Source organism: Balaenoptera ricei, chromosome 1 (assembly GCF_028023285.1).
Source record: "Balaenoptera ricei isolate mBalRic1 chromosome 1, mBalRic1.hap2, whole genome shotgun sequence".
Classification (NCBI taxonomy): domain Eukaryota; kingdom Metazoa; phylum Chordata; class Mammalia; order Artiodactyla; family Balaenopteridae; genus Balaenoptera; species Balaenoptera ricei.
In genome coordinates this window covers 21,374,720-21,393,371 of record NC_082639.1, presented here as the reverse complement: position 1 = coordinate 21,393,371, position 18,652 = coordinate 21,374,720, and the positions used below count along the sequence as shown (strand labels likewise).

At 52.6% G+C, this 18,652-nt stretch overlaps 1 protein-coding gene across 2 annotated transcripts; it reads right to left on the bottom strand.

Moving 5' to 3' along the window:
- Positions 1-2,918: 2,918 nt before the first annotated feature.
- TMEM222 (transmembrane protein 222) lies at positions 2,919-15,507 on the bottom strand. 2 transcript variants are annotated; one of them, XM_059916367.1, is made up of 6 exons: positions 15,259-15,507; positions 8,289-8,373; positions 6,965-6,996; positions 5,363-5,459; positions 5,147-5,277; positions 2,919-4,012 (listed from the first exon to the last, which is right to left on the bottom strand). In XM_059916367.1, exons 1-6 carry the CDS (start codon positions 15,453-15,455, stop codon positions 3,925-3,927), a joined length of 630 nt encoding a protein of 209 aa, XP_059772350.1. In that variant the 5' UTR covers positions 15,456-15,507; the 3' UTR covers positions 2,919-3,924. The 2 variants fall into 2 exon arrangements, with proteins under 2 accessions (XP_059772350.1, XP_059772356.1); XM_059916373.1 differs by having other exon boundaries at positions 5,156-5,277.
- Between the last annotated feature and the right edge of the window lie 3,145 nt (positions 15,508-18,652).

Genomic DNA, 18,652 nt, shown 5'->3' with positions numbered 1-18,652 from the left:
GAGCACCCCCCATTCTGCTCCCAGATTCTGCCCCACCCTGAGAATAGGTTGGGCCCTGGATTACATTTGCTTTGGGACCATGAGCCGAGGCCACACCAAAGCTTCCGGATCCCCCCAAGTCTGCTTCATTTCAATCTGCCTGTCTTGCCCCACCTGCACCATGACTTAAAGATCAGAGGGCACCTCACAGACCCCCAAGAGGGGAGGTGGGTAAGGAGTGGACTCTAAGCGAAACCCCACTCCTCCTCCCCAGCTTCGGAAGCGGCTCCGGAATGTTACCACCACTCGGAGCACCTGAGGGTCCCTCCTCCACCCCCAGCCCAAGGTCCAGCCTTCCCCGTTTATTTTTGCAAGTCAGTCTTATTTTCTGAGCCTCCTTTCCCTCATCGATTAAATAGGGGTAATAATCCCTCCTCAGATGGCTCTCACTACAGTTCAGTTAGATCCCTACCGGCCCTTAATAAATATGTATATTCATTTGTAGATGCAATAGCCATTGAATATCCACTGTGGGAACGGTTACTGTGATGTCCGCCTCCTCTGTCAAGTCTCCCGGAATGGGAGAGGAGTGGCCTACAGTACCCTCACCCCTTCCCGTTTGTCTGTCCTGGCTCCTCCCAGGGATGCTTCTCTAACCCTCCCACCTCTCGGCTCTCACCATGGAAGGCATCAAACTTCACTGTCTATTCTTCTGCCTTCTAAACTCCCTTCCTCTTTCTGATCTCCTGTCCTTGCCTCTGTGACTCTCCTGGACCCCTCTCCTGCTGTCATCTCAACCCCAACTCCTCTGTGTCCTCCCCACCTGAAACCGCCTCCTATTTCCAAGTTTCCACTTTTGTGAACAGCCCTCATGTCCTGGCCCCCAGGCCTCCTGTTGCTTGCTGCCACTCACTGGACTCTCTCCCATCTGTCCCCCACCTCCGCCACCCTCCCACTGCCCAGGTGTCAGTCCCTGCCCAGCCTCTCCTGGAAGCCTCCTCCTCCCTGTCTCCTGGCCTCCACACTCAGCACCCCACCCCACCCCACCCCAGCCCTTTATTGCATAGCTGTCAGAGGGCCCTTTCAGCATCCCACTTTTGTCATTCCTCAGCTTTGGAAGGTGCCAGCAAACAACCAGGGGACCCCTCTGACCCTTTAACAAATCTACTCCAAACCAGCAGGAGTCTCATCACCTCCCAAGACAGGCCATCATCCTTTGGGCTGCCTGGCCTCTCAACCCAACCCTCAGGACCCTGCCTAGCTCTGACTGGTCCTTATCTCCTGTCTCCTACGTCCTTAGAGACCTACCTACGGGCTCTGCTTCCTGTCCCTTCAACACCCAGACCCATTTGTGCTCCCAGCTCCTCAGCTGCAGAATGCCTTCCCCACCCGTCGCCACCCCTGCAGGGCCTCGATGCTCTGCACTGCGGCTGGTCTCCAGGCAACACCCCCTGGCTAAGAGGCCCCAGGCCTGGGTTAAAATTCTGGCTCTGCCACATGGCCTGTGGCCTTGGATCAGTGACAATCTCTGTAAGCCTTACTCTCTCCACTAATGAAGCAGGGACAATGGCAGCCATCTCCTGGGACTGTCGTAAGGAGATTCCTTTCTCTTGCCTCCAGCGTCCACTCTCCCTTCTTGTCAGTCACAGCCCCACCCCACTTTCCCTCGTGTGCTCCAGTGGGGCCACCTTGCAGGATGGTTCTGAATGGGGCTCTGGAGCCTGGCAGCTGGGTTTGAACATGGTTCCACTCTTCCTACCTCTGTGACCTCAAGCAGGTCACATCACCTCTGTGCTTTTTTTCCATCTTAAAATGGGGATGAGAGCACCGACCTCATGGGACTGTGGTGAGGATAAATGATGTACTTTATCAGCACATAGTGAGGACTCAGTTAACTGTTGGTGATTTTTATGGCACCTGTTTATGTCCCATCACCACACGGCTGCTTTAAAGTTCTGCTGGGTGAAAACAGGCCTTAAAGCTTTTCTGTCCATTTTGCTGTGGTGTCCTCCGTACCAGAATTTAACCCCAACACTTAGGTGGACCCCATAGGCAAAACAGATTTTTGAAAATGGAATTGCTCTGAAGAGAGGAGGGGCCACCTCTGTCATGCCCTGGAGAAGCCCCAGGCTTGGAAACCACAGCACCGCAGGGTCTGGGATGTGCTGACGGACACTTGATCCAGGACCCTGAGGGCCGCAGCTAGAGCTGTCCCCAAGGCCATCGTCAGGGTGAACACAAAGGGCTCTCAGGATTCAGAGACCAAATCCTTTGCTAGTTCAACTAAAGTGATACCTGGCATAGGGCAAGGTTAGGAAAGACTTCACCAAGGAAGTGGCTTTTAAGCTGGGCCTTGAGAAGGAAGGGCACGACTTCAACAGGTGGAAAGCAAAGGACCAGAAGTGGGTGGGTGTTGGAGAGCAGGTGCTGCCCTGTCTTGGTAGAGAGTGGGATGCATGGAGAGTGAGAGTGCAGGGTCCCGAAGACCATGGAGAAGTAGAGGCACCACGGAGCAGGGCAGCGACCGGATCACTGGGGGTCAGCACGAGGAGCTTGGCAACATGACCAATGGATATGGTGGGGGCCAGGTCCAGGGCTCTGGTCTTTCAGCGCTGACTCCCAATCCTACTGCCAAGTTCTTCCCAACAGGGAATATGGGAGGGGTTTCAATATTCGCCTGCCTCAAGGAGAAAGCTTCGGGATGGTGGACGAGGCATGGAGAACTTGCAGCGCTCCGGCTCAGAGCAGGATACACCCGAGGGATGCTGGCTCCTGCAAGCTCCAGGCACTGGACGAGGACCCAACCATGTCCCTGGCAACCAGACCCCTTGCCGGGGGCAGAGGAACCCAAGTTCACCACGAAGATAGGAGCTGAAGCGAGCTCATGTCTTCAGTGAAACCGGGACCACCGAAGGGAGAAATCAAGGACAAGCACGGTCTGGAGTTAAAACTCTTTATTGTCCTGCCCAGGGAGCCCCGCACAAAGGAATCCGTGGAGCAGGGGTGAGGGGGGCAGCACAGGCCTGTCCCACAACTTGAAGAGAAGGGGGAGCCGTGGGAGGTGGGAGGAGACAGCTCCCATTCAGCTCCTTGATGGCGCTGGCTGCTCCGACGGGCCCCCGACATCTCGGACCCAAGGGGTGCCGTCACCAGTGCGAGGCCCGTACCTGGGGCCAAGGCCAAGCTTTGTTACATCGCTCTGATCTGCAGGGGTCACTCTGGATATGTCAGTGTCACTCATCTCTCCAGCCTGGTTGGGGGAGCCCAGGCCCCAAACTGCAGGGGGGAGATGGGCCCAAGTGCTTGGAGGCTCTGGGAGAGTGGGAAGAGGGGGCTGCATGGGCTGGAGGCCGCCAGGCGTGGGGCACAAACTACCCCTAGTGCAGCTTCTGGCAGACATCTGAAGGGGGCCCGTCAGCCCTACTGGACCATTCTAGAGGCCAGTGGAGAAGGCCCCAGGGTGGCTGAGTTTATGCAGGCTTCTTAGTGTACCTCCACCCCGGGACCAGAGTCCTGGCAGGAGAATGGGCTTCAAATCCAGCTCCGGCCCCTGTGCTGCCTTGTCTGGTGGGTCCAAATATCCTTCCCTCCCACACCAGGCACTGGGCTGAGGCAGAGGGAGCCCAGCAGGCAGTGGCAGACACAGCTCTAGAGGGAAGCTAAGGCTTTTCCAACAGATGAACAAAGGGTGCCTCAAGGGTGGGAGTCACAAGCCTGGGAAAGAGGGGACAGGGAGCTTCTGAGCGACCAGTGAGACACAAAATGCAAACACCTCCACCCCATGCCCATCCTCAGCCCTTACTCCACCTCACTTAGCCCAGACCCCTGGGCCAAAACCAGAAGGCCCATCCCTGCCTTTCGGGGCGAGGAGAAAGAATCTGGAACGAAAGGTGATGGCGGCTGCCTCCTCAGGAGCCTGGTGGGCCCAGGGCCATGCGGCAGCCATCACCGCAGGTTAAAGACCAGGCTGACGGTTAGGATGACGCCCAGGAGGAGGACAAAGGGCAGCCAGGTCTTCACAAAGGCGCCGATGCTGATGGAGAGAGAGGGGAGCATGGGAGGGAAGGGCCCAGTGAGTGGGCGTGTGGGCCGGCACACTGTCCTCCCACAAACCCAGACGGGGCCGCTCCCCCCAAGGAAGCTCCTGGAACTACCCCCCTCACCCCCAAACTCAGTCAACTAAGGGACTGGGCCAGGTCTGGTGCCCGCTATGGAGGAGCACCAGCTACGGTCCTGGGCAGGGGCTGTTCCAGGCTCCTGGTGGAGATGTGACACCTCGCTGGGTGGGTACAAGAGACACGCCCACCCTCTGGGCCTTCCTGACTCCACCCACAACCACCCCTGTGTCTGGGGAGAGGTCGCCAGCGAGAGGACCCAGAAGTCTTCAGTCTGGGTGGGGAAGCCAGGAGTGCCCTCTGCTCACAGCCCAGTGGGCGGGGAGGGGTCGGCAGAGTTAGCACGGGGCTACGGCTCAGCCCGGCTTCAACCCCGCCTCTGCCTCAGTCTGTGTGTGACCACAGATAAGGTCTTCCCAGGAGACCTCTAAAAGCCTTTGGACCAAAAAAGACCCTGAAAATCTCCTTTTCAGAAGCTCTTAATGATGAGCACAGCTGGAAGAAAGCCTGGAGAGGCAGCTGGGTCAGCCCAGGTGTGTGCTCGCTCCCCGGTGGGAGGGTCACTCCACCTCTCTGAGCTCCCTTTATCTGTGAATTGGGACGGCCTTTGACCTCACAAGTCATGAGGCGGGGGCTTCAAAGGTCCTCCCAGGCCGCCCCTGGGGCCCACCCGCCCAGAACCCTGCCTCTGACGAGGGATGCTGGGAGGGGACCCTATGGGGTCACCCACCCTCTTCTGAGGGTCCACCTGTTCACTGGACCTGAGCACAGGGTCTGTACACACGCAGCATCCCTGAGGAGCCAGAATCATTACTTCCATTTTACCAAGGACAGCTGCAGCTCAGAGAGGCCAAGGCAGCTACCCAAGACCTCACAGTGAGCAAGCGACAGAGCTGGGCTTCAGACGGCACCGCCCTCTTCACCAGGAGCTCAGATAGTTGTTTTCCTGCTTTGTCCCTGCTGGCTGAAGGACCCCAGAAATGGCCCTGTTGGGATCCGTGGGAGAGCGGCCCCGGGGAGGGTGGCGGCGGCCAGGGGGACAGGCAGCGCACCTGACGTACTTCCCATACAGCAGGCAGAAGAAGCAGAGAGTCACCATGTTCCAGTTGGTGCTGTTGTTGTAGCGCATCAGGTTCAGCGCCAAGGCCACATGTGAGTGGCAGTTGTCACAGCAGAGACTGTGCTGGAGATGCAGGATGGGCTGGGTCAGGCTGGGCTGCAGGGAAACCTCCCACCCTCGTTCCCGCCCTCAGGAGCAGCCCACCTACCATGCGGTGCTTGTACTCTTCGGAAGCGTCGTGCACAGCCGTGTCCCACGCATTGGGCCCACTAGCGTATACCTGAGCAGGGTCCAGCTTCCAGTACCTGAGGGGGGAGAAGGGGTTCTGGGCACTGGCTCAGCTCCACGAATGTCCCCTGACGCCTGCTCTGTGCAGGGCCCTGAGCTGGGTGCTGAGGCTACAGGGGTGAGCCAGGTCCAGGGAAAGGGCCACACAGCAGACAACTGGAACAGTGTGACACGCCCACCGCCATGTGGATCCTGGGGAGGATATGAACTCACTCAGTGGGGACGAGAGGGGCTTCCTGGGGGTGACACCTGAGTCCAGTGTGAAGGAGGAAGGATTAGCCAGGCACAGAATGGGGAGTGAATATTCTAGGGAGAGGGAACAGTTTGAACAGAGGAAGAGGCACAGAACTGTGCAGTGTGTACCAGAAATTAAGAAACTGGGCACTGCTGGAGGATTCAGAGGGAAGAACGGGGTGAGGGATGTTGGAAGGCGAGGCTGGAGATGCAGGGGGGCCACGTTCTGGGGGACTTGAAGGTCATCCTGAGGAGTTCATCCGTCAGAAAGCATTCTCCCCATCTCCCCACATGGGAGACTAGGGTGAATGGGAGAATAGCTGGTGGAGCTAAAGTCTGTGAACCTCAAGCTGGGCGACACCCCAAAGGGTCTCGGGCCAGGGGGCACTGGGAGGTCAGAGCGCCCTCTGGCTGCTATGTGGGGAATGGCTTGACAGAGGAGCCTACAGACGGGACCAGTGAGAAACCACCGTGGCTGGGACTTCAGCTGCTCAGGGGTTCCTGCCTGGAAACGGATGTCCTTACAACTCTCGTTGAGGAGCAGTCTGGCAGCAGACACACAGACCAGAGGCCCCTGGCTCACATTTCCACCTGCCTGAGGAAGTCCGCAGGGTTTGGAGAGCCCAGCTCCAGGCCGCCTATGCTGTGTGGGACACCAGCTCCTCCTTGGGTTCCACCCTCCTGGATGCTGCCTTGGGCAACAGAGCATCTGATGCTGTTCTGAGCAGACTGAAGACTGAGGCACTGTCACCAGACCCACAACTGAGGTGGGCCCCCAAGACAGAAAAAATGAAGTCCAAAAATCCCATGCAAACCAGCAATAGCTCCAGGAGAGACTAAACTGCCTTTATTCTCTCCAACCAGAACTTTCCAGCAGAGTTCCACACCATGCCTCCCTTACACCTTAAATGGTGTGTTTGTTCCTCGAGGGGCAGGAGAAAGAGTCCAGGTTTTGGAGTGAGACAGACCTGCATGTGAGTCCCAGCTCTGCCACTTCCTGTGTGATCTTGACCAAGTCCCTTCCTTATCTTCACCTTTCCGATGGAGCTGAAAACACGACCTTGCAGGGCTGAGGCAAGGCCTAGATGGCCTGTGGGTAAAGGACCCAGCCAGGGGCTGGAGCAGGAGACGTGTGGCACAAGGTCAGATGCTCTGGTAGACCCTGGCTGCCCCCCTTCACCCCATCCTCAGGCTGCTGGCTCCTGCTGTGCCCCAGAAGGCCTGGCCTGCTGCTCCAGGCAGGAGGAAGCTGGCTCTAGGGCCAATCACACGGATGTTCATCACTTACTTGGCAGGCTTCCCGAAGGCCATGTTGTCTTCCTGTTGAGGGACAAGAGCAGAGGTCAGTGGGGAACCCGCATCCAGCCCAGCAGACAGACCTGGGTTGGTGGTGGAAGTGTCGTGACTTAGAAGGAGGTAAGGTGGGTGGGCAGAAGTGGGGCCCGGGCCCTGCTCTGGGGTTGGCGGGATATCTGAAGGGCCAGCAGCAGCTCTTCTTTGTGAAGAAGGCAGTGCGGCAGGAGTGCACAGAACACTGCACCCGGAGACCAAAGACTTGGGGTACAGCCATGACTGCCTCTCTCTGTGGCTGCCAAGTAATTCTCTCTGGGCCTGTTTTCTCCAGGTTCTCTGGTCAATCTCTAGTCTTTGTCCACAGGGAAGTGGCTTCCTTCGTGGTGTGAATGAGGACACCCTCTGACCTCCTGACCCGACTGTGGTGGCCCACACAGAATCTGGCAGTGTGACTGCAGTCAAAGCAGGACGTGGGGTGGGTTGGGGTGAGTGGGGTGGACACAGCAGTTGGGCCTCGAGAGGCCTGCTATGAGGGGGATGTTTTAGCCAAGTCCTAGACCTGCCACACAAGATGTGGGGTACAGGAGTTACAAAGGGACAGATTCTGAGTTCAGAATCTGCTGACAGAGCTGGTCAAAGATGAATTATCATACACGTATATGACAGTGAAAGTAATGGGTATGAAAGACCTTTGTGGTGTTAAGATGATCATGACAAATATGAATATAAACAGGTTGGTGCCACCACACCCATTCATCCTAGCCTCTGATGGAGAGGAAGCTGCAACCTCGAAATAGGCAGGATGCTGCCCGCTCATCTGGAGCAAGCCACTGCCCTATCTCGGGCACATCCCCAGGGAACAGACCTGAGAACACAGCTGGTTCATTCTAGAAGGTCCGCCCCCTCTTCTCCATGGCCACACCCAGGGAACCATGTCAGCCTCCCCTGTGCCCCCGCCTTGTGACTCCCACCTTCTGAAGGTCCAGACACTTGGTTCCTGGACCAAGGAACCAGGATGGTCTGATTCTCCACTCTTGCCTCTAACCCTACCCATGTCTTGGTACTCCCAGGGTGGGCAAAGGGCTGGGTTAGTTACTTAAGAATCCTTCTGGCCACACTGCCCTCCTGGCCTGTCCTGGAGGCAAGAGAAGGGGGAAAGGGGTCAAACACTGGTGAGAAGCAGAGGGCCGGACCAGGACTGCATGGCATCTGCATTCTTCTGCATACTGGGGAGACAGGAAGGCTGCCTGTGGGCAAGATAGGCTAGCCTTCCACTTGAGCCCTGGAACCCTCCAGAGGGGGGCTGAATGCGGACTCACCGACACAAAGTAGGGGCCAGCAAAGTCCCGAATGACTCCTGTGGATGTGCAGATGCCCATGTGGCCGATGATGGGGAAAAACCACCTGTGAAAAAAAGGACAGGGAAAGGGCAGAGCTTGTGGGTGTCTTTCAGCTGGTCAGACAGACACTGGGGACACTCCATTCAGAGTGACAGCTTATGAATATAACGTTGTGTGGTAAGTGTCCAATAGGGTGGTGGCAGCGGGAGGGGAAGTACAGAAGAGGGGCAAGTGCAAGTGAACAGCAGAGCGGAGAACCAGCGCAGCCCACAGAACAGCTAAACTCAAAGGACGGTAACACTGAGTGTGGCGAGGAGGCGGAGCAACTGGAACTGTCTTCTCACTGCTGCTGGGAGAATAAATTGTTTCCACAGCTTTGGAAAACTGGTACCATACCCTCTACCTCAGCAATTCCACTTCAGAGTATACACCCAACAGAAACAAATGCTTGTGTCCACCAAAGCCATGGACAAGAATGTTCACAGCACCTTTATTAAAAAATAGCTGGAAACAACAGTTGTCAAAATTCACTGAACCGCACACTTAAAATGTATGCACTTTATTGTATGTGAATTATATCCCAATAAAGTTGATTAAATAAACCTAGAAATAATCCAAATGTCCAACAATAGTAAAATGGGTAAGTAAATTGGGGTATAGTCATACAGTGAAATAGTAGGTAACAATGAAAAATAATAAACTGCTACACACAACACGGATTCTCACATATACAAGGCAGAGTAAAAGAAAACTTACAAAAAGTGCATGCGTATTATTCTGTTTATGTGAAGTTCAAGAAAAGGCAAAACTAATCTATTGTGCTGGAGGGCAGAAGAGGGGTTATTTCTGTGGCAGAACTGACAGCCCACTGGATACTGGAAACGTCCTCTCTCTTGACCTGGGTGACATGAGTGCACACACATGCAAAATTCATTGAGCCGTATACTTAAGATTTGTACACTTTATGGTACACGTTATACCTCAATTAAAAAGTGTTTTAAAAAGTGTTTTAAAAAGTGTTGGGGGGGGGCTTCCCGGGTGGCACAGTGGTTGAGAATCTGCCTGCTAATGCAGGGGACACGGGTTCGAGCCCTGGTCTGGGAAGATCCCACATGCCGCGGAGCAACTGGGCCCGTGAGCCACAATTACTGAGCCTGCGCGTCTGGAGCCTGTGCTCCGCAACAAGAGAGGCCGTGATAGTGAGAGGCCCGCGCACCGCGATGAAGAGTGGGCCCCGCTTGCCACAACTAGAGAAAGCCCTCGCACAGAAACAAAGACCCAACACAGCCAAAAATAAAAAATTCTTTCACTTAAAAAAAAAAAAAAAAAAAAAGTGTTGGGGGGGGGCACTTAAACCAGCGTGTGTGTGTGTGTGTGTGTGTGTGTGTGTGCGCGCGCCTTGGGGTGGGGGTGGGGTTCAGAAGGCTCCTCTGAGGAAATGATGAAGAAACAATGCATGCAAGGGTAGAAATCAGGACAAAAGCATGATGTATTCCAGGAACTGAAAGTTTGATTTTTTTTTTTAATTCTAATTCTAATTTTTATTTTTTTGGGCTGTGTTCAGTCGTCGTTGCTGCACGCGGGCTTTCTCTAGTTGTGGCGAGTGGGGACTACCTTTTCATTGTGGTGTGCGGGCTTCTCATCGTGGTGGCTTCTCTTGTTGAGGAGCACGGCTCTAGGTGCACGGGCTTCAGTAGTTGCGGCACGCAGGCTCAGTAGTTGTGGCTCACGGGCTCTGGAGAGCAGGCTCAGTAGTTGTGGCGCATAGGCTCAGTTGCTCCGCGGCATGTGGGATCTTCTCAGACCAGGGGTCGAACCCGTGTCCCATGCATTGGCAGGCGGATTCTCCTTAAATTTATTTATTTATGTATTTATTTATTTTTGGCTGCATCAGGTCTTGGTTGCTGCACGCAAGCTTTCTCTAGTTGTGACGAGTGGGGGCTGCTCTTCGTTGCGGTGCGCAGGCTTCTCATTGCGGTGGCTTCTTTTGTTGTGGAACACGGGTTCCAGGTGCACAGGCTTCAGTAGTTGTGGCACGTGGGCTCAGTAGTTGTGGCTCGTGGGCTCAGTAGTTGTGGCTTGCGGGCTCTAGAGCGCAGGCTCCGTAGCTGTGGCCCACGGGCTTAGTTGCTCCGCGGCATGTGGGATCTTCCCCGAGCAGGGATCGAACCCATGTCCCCTGCATTGGCAGGTGGATTCTTAACCACTGCGCCACCAGGGAAGTCGAAAGTTTGAATTTTTAAAAGCCATGGGCATTTAAAAAAACCCAAATCTCAGTTGAACCCCGATATGCAAAACGCATAGAAACTCCGGATCTGTCTGTAGTCTGAGAACCGTGGCTCTACAGGAACTAGGTGCTGGAGAGACTGATCCAGTTTAAGAAGGACTCACAGGGAAAAAAAGAAAAAAGGACTCCCAGGGCCAGCAGCCACGTGCTGATTTGAAGGCTGCCTGCTGGGAGGTGGAGGCAAAAGCCACAGAGATATAGCCCAAGGAAACAATTACGTGGGGCTGGGGCAGAGTCAGCAAAGACTTCACACAGGAGGTAACTTTTAACCTTGACCTGTGAAAGCACAGGATGTTGATAGGCAGAAAGCAAAACTCCAAGGCAGCAAAGTGCTGCATGTGCCTGGAGAATGGGAGGGGGACAGGAGTTCAGAGGCTGTTCTGGAATACTGGGAGGAGATGATGGTGATCCTGACCAGAGTACTGGTCAGGTGAGAAGCAGATGGCTTGAGAAGATCTTTAAAAGGAAGACTGGGCAGTTTTATGATGATAGGATAGAGCTCTTCCAGGTCTGCAGCTTGAGCACCTGAAAGGATGGTGGGGCCAGAGTGGTCTTTTTGTTTTTGGCTGTGCCGCATGGCTTACGGGATCTGTTCCCGGACCAGGAATTGAAGCCGGGCCCCCCGCAGTGAAAGCGCCGAGTTCCAACCTTACTGGACGGCCAGGGAATTCCCTAGAGTGGTCTTTTAAGAACATGATCCAGATTCTGTCATTCCCTTGCTCTAACATCCATTACGGGCTTCCTATTACACTTATACTCCAAACTCCTTCCAACAGTCTGGCCCTGCTTATCCCTTGAAGTCACCTCACTCTTCTCTCTAGCTACACTGCCCACTTCTGGTTCGTCAGACACACCAAATCCTCCCACCTCAATACTTTTTTTTTACATTTACCTTCGTCCCAGACACTCTTCTAGAGCTTCACATAGCTGGCTGCTTCTCATCATTTAGGCCTCAGCTCAATGGTCAACTTTGGAGGTTTCCCTTGACAGTGCCTTCTAGAGTAGCCACACACAACCCCAGGCACCCCAGATCCTATTACTCTGCTTTAATTTCGTCATAGTATCTACTGTTATCTGAAATCATCTTGTTTACTTATATGGTTACTGTCTTTCCCCTCTAGTATGTAAACTTCCAGAGAGCAGGGATTTTCTCTTACTGATTAGAGTAGCCCCCAGGGCAGTGCCTGGCACGTAGCTGGAGCTAAGCAGTCGTTGACTAAATGATGCATGAATGAATGTCATGCATTTAAGAGTGGAGTCAGGCTCTGAGGTCAGACCTGGGTTGATTCTTGACTTTGTTTTGGGCAGGCACTCATTCCCATCTTTGTCAGTGAGAGGTGAACAATGATGATGATGACCTCAATGGGGGGCGATTGTGAGGATCAAACAGGATATGCCTGCAAAATGCTTATGACACTTTCCTGCACTTGGTAGTTGCCCAATGTTGTTAACACGAGGTGTACAATAAATACTTGCTATCTGATTGGCTGGACTGGCTGGCGTACAATAAGTTGCTTTAGACTCACAGTGGCCACAGGATGGACACTCGGAACAATGGGAAAGTAGCTCCTCTGGCTTCTCAGGCCCTAATCTCAAGACCCATCTCCCCCTCCCACCCCCAATTCCTTCCATCTGGTTGGGGAGAAGGTCTGGGTTTGACCAATACTCCACATACCACGGCTTCACCGGAAGTTAGAATAAAGGCTGCAGACAACAGAAGAGTCTGCACCTGGGGAAGCCCCAGAGAAGAAACTCTCAAAGTATTTGTCAGTCTGGAAGCTCCATGAAGGCAAGCTCCAAAGCTGCTTTGTGGACTACTGTCTACTCAGACCTAGTACATAATAGGTCCTCAAGAACTATTTATTGAATGAATGAGTTATTGACTCTGGAGCTCTACCTGGTATAGGTAGACTATTTCAGTGGAAAAAGCCCTATGCTGGCTTCTAAGCCTTTATTTCCTCATCTATAAAATGAGGATGACAGTATCTATTTTCATTACATTGATAAAAGGACTGAATGAGACAGTGAATATAAAATGTTTAGAACAGAGCCCAGAACAGAGTAAGTATCCAATCTTTGCTGTTTTTAGTAGTAGCAATAGCTGTTATCTGGCTTTTCATGCAGAATTATCAACACTTCTGAGGGGACAGACAGATCTCTGGATTCAGTTTCCTCCTCTCTGATCCCCCTCCCCCCACCTCCAAAATCAATGACAGTTCCTTGTGCCACATCTATTCCTAGCTCCGCATTCTAGGTCAGCAATCACCACAATGCACTACAATGGTGAGTTCACCTGTCTCTCTCTCTCCTGCTGGAAGGCGAGTCCTTTGATGGGAACATGAGCCTTCTGATGGGGCAGTAGGCCTTATTCATCTTATGAACACCTGTAAATAGATCTGAATAGAAATGGGGTGTGTGCTGCTTCCGGCCCAGATGACTGGGGATCGTGGTGCCTACACTCAATGTTGCTACCAGCTCTCTGAAGAGCAGAGGACTCCACAAACGTGTTTTTGAGAACAGGGAAAAACCAAAGAGATCTCGGGATAACAAGACAGGTTTTAGCAAAACCAATACATTCCCTCCCAGTTATTCTCACATTAACATTTTACTTTCTTCATAGCACGATTCACTATCAGTTCTTTTATTAGTTTACTTGTTTACTGTCTATCTCCTTCCACCATGATTTAAACTATGTGAGAGCAAGGATCATACCTGCTTTACTCACCACTGTATATTCTTATCACCTAGAACTACTCTAGGCACATAGGAGTCACTTAGCAGGTGTGTTAAAAAGAATACTGAGGGACTTCCCTGGTGGCGCAGTGGTTAAGAATCCACCTGCCAATGCAGGGGACACGGGTTCGAGCCCTGGTCCGGGAAGATCCCACATGCTGTGGAGCAACTAAGCCCGTGTGCCACAACTACGGAGCCTGCGCTCTAGAGCCCGTGAGCCACAACTACTGAGCCCGTGAGCCACAACTACTGAAGCCTGTGCGCCTAGAGCCCGTGCTCCGCAACAAGAGAAGCCACTGCAATGAGAAGCCCGCGCGCCACATTGAAGAGTAGCCCCCGTTCGCGGCAACTAGTGAAAGCCCGCATGCAGCAACGAAGACCCAACACAGCCAAAAATAAACAAATAAATAAATTTATTTTTTTAAAAAAAGAATACTGAATTAATCAATGAAAGCACTTTCTTAAAATTTTTAAAGGACTCAGACTTGGGTGTTCTTTTTTTAAATTATACATTTATTTACTTATTTATTTATTTGTTTATTTTTGGCCGCGTCGGGTCTTCGTTGCTGCGCACGGGCTTTCTCTAGTTGTGGTGAGTGGGGGCTACTCTTCGTTGCAGTGGCGTCACTCTGTTGCAGAGTCTGGGCTCAAGGCACGTGGGCTCAGTAGCTAGGTTCCCGGCTCTAGAGCACAGGTTCAGTAGTTGTGGCGCACGGGCTTAGTTGCTCCGCAGCATGTGGGATCTTCCCGGACCAGGGATCGAACCCGTGTTCCCTGCATTGGCAGGCAGATTCTTAACCACTGCGCCACCAGGGAAGTCCAAGACTTGGGTGTTCTTAAACAAATGCATAAGCATTTGAAAACAGAACAACTGAAGTATTTTAACATAATACAAGAATTAAGCTCATTTTAGGATCAGCAACATATAAGGACAAAAATGATCCCTTCTCCACACCACTTGGCTGTTTTTGATACAGGGAACAAATCTATTCGTCAGGTGAGAGGGGACAGGATGTAGTCAAACGAGAGCAAGTTATGGAGTCAGAAAACGGAGTTTGGGATGCTTTTGCTTATTGTCATGTGAACATGATCAAGACATTTAATGGTACAAATTCATCATCTGAGAATATAATTCCTGCCTTAGAAAGTGGCTGTGGAATGCAGAGAAAATGGGTGTGAAAGAGCTTGGCCAACTGTCCAGCACTGTGAGGAGTGCTTATTATCAGCTGTCAAGGCTGAAGCACGAGGGCAAACCAGCTCACTACTCCCCCCTCCCTGTCCCCAAGCTCCTTGCTAAAAGGCGCCAGCAGTATTGGTGCACCTGCTTTCTCTTCTGACAAAAGCTGATGCCATAGAAAGAACCCTGGTCTGGGAGGCAGACCGCCTGGGACTTAAACGCGCTTTGCAGCTGAGATGGTGTGTGATCTTCAGCCTCATCTGTGAGACAAAGGGTTGGACTTCCAGATCTCTGGGGGCCCTTCCAATGACGACAACCCAGGAGTCGGTGTGGTCCCAATCAAACTCCCACTCTTGCCTCCAGACCCAGCAGGATGTCTTGCGTATAGGAAGTGACCAGCAACCATTTGTTTAACGAATGAATAAGCCAGTGAGTGAATGAAGATGTCTCTCTCACACCCAGTTAGGGGCCCCTTTTCTGTACGCCCATAGGTCCTTAGCTTCCCAGCCTCAGAACCTGTCCGCGGTCAACAACTGTCTTTCTCTCAGATCAGACCAGGTGTAATGAGGGAGGGGAGCTTGTCCCATTCACCAGCAGAGCTGGCACCGCGCGGGTGGCGGGGTACTGGTGAACCCCGGACCCGCGGGAAGGGTTTGCTGTGTGTCGGGGCCGGAGGCTGGCCCCAGGCCGCCGGAGGACGCCGCGCGGGCCCGGTTCTCCCCGTCCCCGGGCGGACGCCGGAGGAGACTCACGTGAGCACCGGGATGGGCGTCCACACCACGCAGTAAGGGAAGCGGCTTCGCTCCACGTCCATGACGCCGCCGCCAGCACAGCTAAACTGCTTCTTGTCCGTCCCGGTCGCCGTCGGCACCTCCACTTCCGCCATCCCGGGCGGGGGTGGCAGCGGCGGCGGCAACAGAAGTGGCGAACTCCCTTCCGCTTCCGCCATGCTGCGCGCGCCCCGCTCCGGCCTGCCCCTGCTCCAGCGCCGCTCGCTCGGTGGCGTCACTTCCCGAAGGTGGGGTCCGCCAGGCTTGGCCTTCCCGCCGGGAATAGGAGCCGCGTCCTTCTTGGCCCGACCCACCTCCTTCGGCGCCCGCCAGCCTCGGGGGTTCGCGCTAGCACTGAACCGCAGCGGAAGGGATTCCCTCAGGCAGCGCTCAATCTAGCGCGGGAGACTGACCTAGAACTCTGTAATTCAGTACGCTGAGGGCTCCTAAGAGGTGTGGTACAGTCTCCATTTATTGAGCGCGACTTAGGTGCCACGCACTTGACTTGACATACATTGTTTTGAATCCCCATAAACTGCTTAGACATGCGAATTTAGGTATTTCCCTCAAGTTACAAGTGAGAAACTGAGGCTTAAGAGGTGAGGTAAGTGGCCACGACTCAAACCCAAGTCTCTCTCCCTTTTTCATTCTGTGGTCTCTTGCGAGGTAGTGGTGGCATAAAGGAAGGATAGACTAAAACAATGTGTGGCGTGTGTGTAGAAATAGGGGAAACTTGCCTGAAGATGTTTGAGCTGAGCCTTGATGTTTGCCAGGTGGCTCGGGGATGGGGGTGGAGGAATGCGTGCAGCCGTGCAAAGAAAAAAGGGCCTTGCAGAGCAGTGTGCAGGAGTGTGAATATCACCTTGGCTGGAGTAAATCACAAGCCTTAGATGTGATCCGATCCCTTCATTGTACAAATGGGAAAACTGAGGCTCAGGGAAGTTAAAGTAATTGTCTGAGATCACACACTATAAATATAAAGAAGCCAGGCTCAAATCTTGGATTCTTTGGGCTTTTTTACGGATGCCAAGATAGACAAAGAAAATGGAATCTGCTGGGGTGGGAAGTGAAAATGGGGGGACAAAGAACGAAGGCAGCAGCTAAAAATCATGCTACTGGGAGGTATGGATAAATTCGCTCAGGAAGGTGGGAGCTATGCCTTTTTGGGAAGGTTTTTCTTCCATTGAATTACCCCCCCTCAACACTCATCTATAGAAAGCCTGCTCTCCTGTTTTTAGCACCTAATATTTTAATGCATTTTTGGGGGGTATGTCTATCTCTGTTATGGAACTCTAAGGTCCTTAATTTCAGTAGCTAGCGCTGTTCCTAGTGCAGAGCAGATGCCCACTAGATGTTTACTGATTTACAGAATGACTGGATGTTTTATAAAGGCCTCACAGATATCACAGCTGAAAATGATTCTAACCCACTCAAAATTCTTTGAGTACGTTTATGCCTCTCCTGTGACCCATGTGTGTGATCCTTGATGGGCAACACCCAGCATCTGGCACGTGTATGGAATAGATTAAGTGTGCAGTACCTGTTTGTTGAATGAATAAATCACATCTTGATTCAATCACTATAGCTGTCTCATCTCTTCTGGAGGAAGGTCTCCGAGGAAGGTCTATACCTTAGACATTCCTCTACCATCACTGTCAGCCCATAATTCTAGCAAAGGGCTGGTGGGTGCCCTTTAAACATTTATTGTTTGTAGGGATGAATACACAACCAAAGTCAGTCTTTCTTAGGGCCTGCCACAAATTTGGTTGTACTAACACAAGTACCACATTTAATCTGACAACCTTCAGTGGTTTCCCATTGTACTTTGGATAAAACACAAATATACCATGCTTACAAGGCCCTGCATCATGCCCTTTTTTTTTTTAACTTGTTCACTGTCCTACAGCCTCTTTTCAGTTCCTCTCATGTGCCATGCTCTTGTATACCCCATGGACTTGGCACACTCTGTTCCCTTCTGCCTGAAATGCCCTTTCTCCCTCCAAAACTGGGTAACCTTCATTCATCCTTCAAGTTGCAGATTAAATGTCACTTTCTCAGAGAGCTCTTCCTTGGCCTCCCTATCTAAATTGGAAAGCTCCTGTGAATCTCCCCTGGAATACCTTGTTCTTTTCCTTTGTGGCTGTGTATTGTTGAACTCCCCTACTAGGCTGGAAACTCCTTGAGGGCAGACACTGTATTTGTCTTGTTCACTTTTGTAAACCCAGTGCCTAGTAGTGTCTAGCACATAGCATTTGCTTAATATTTGCTAAACTGAATGAATGGCAAATAGTTATAAACTTGGTATGTATCCTATGCTAACTATAGACAGTCTGAGAGCAGGAACCTAGCTTGTCAGCTGCTACCTCGCAGTGCCCCAAGAGTTTTAAGGGACCCATGGACGTTGGTAGGCACAGTGCTCAGTAGGGTCTGACCAGAGAGACCTAGCTCCTTGGCCTAGGCAGCTGCAGAAACAGGGGCAGGAGGAGGGCCAGGTACCTGGAGGGAGAAGCCAGCTCTTTCTCTGACTCCTCTGGAGCCTCTCTCCCAGGCTTGTTCCCCTTCGCAGCCCGTTCACAGGACCCCCTCCCACATGTACACGTCACCTAGGTTCTCTTACCCAATGTTAAAGCTTCCTTGGCCTGTGCCCTTGCCTCCTGTGCTGCTGCCACCCCTATCACCCACAGACAGATGGGAAATCTCCATCAAAGACTAACAGTCCCTTCCAGGCTCAGAGGATCACAGCAGGGTCCTGGAAGAAGCTCCTCTAACAGAGCTCAGGAAAGGATTGATAGAGCTCATAGCTACCCCTCCCCCAACACACACCCCGACCTAAAATAGGAATGACCATCTGGATCCACTTATAGGACTGGCTGGGGGAGGGAAGGATGGCAGAGCTGGAAGCAGTCAAGCTGGGAAAGCTTCAAGGGTAAGATGCTGCTTGCTTGAAGGGTGAACTCAGGGCACGTCCTCTCTTGGTATGAGTCAGGACACCCCCTCAATTGGCCCCATGTAAAAGTCCCCAGGGCTCACACACTTCCTTCCCCAGGCCATCTCACTCCTCATCCTGGCATTCAAGGCCCCCATGGTCTGGCCCCAACCCCCAACCTTCTTTTCCACCCTCATCTCTCTCTGTCTCCCTTGGGACTTGCTTGGATTTAAACTCACTGCCCTGTTTGCCCTTCAGAGAAAGAGCCCTGCACTTCATACCTCATGTCTTTGCTCACACTGTTCCTTCAGCAGAGTTCCTTCCCCTACTCTCACCCTTCCCCTACTCTCTACACCACTTTCAAGGTTTCCAGCAAATCCTCCCTCTTTGCTCCCAGAGCACGAAGGCTGTTTCTGCCTATTGAATATTCATGTGTACTTGCATTAGCAT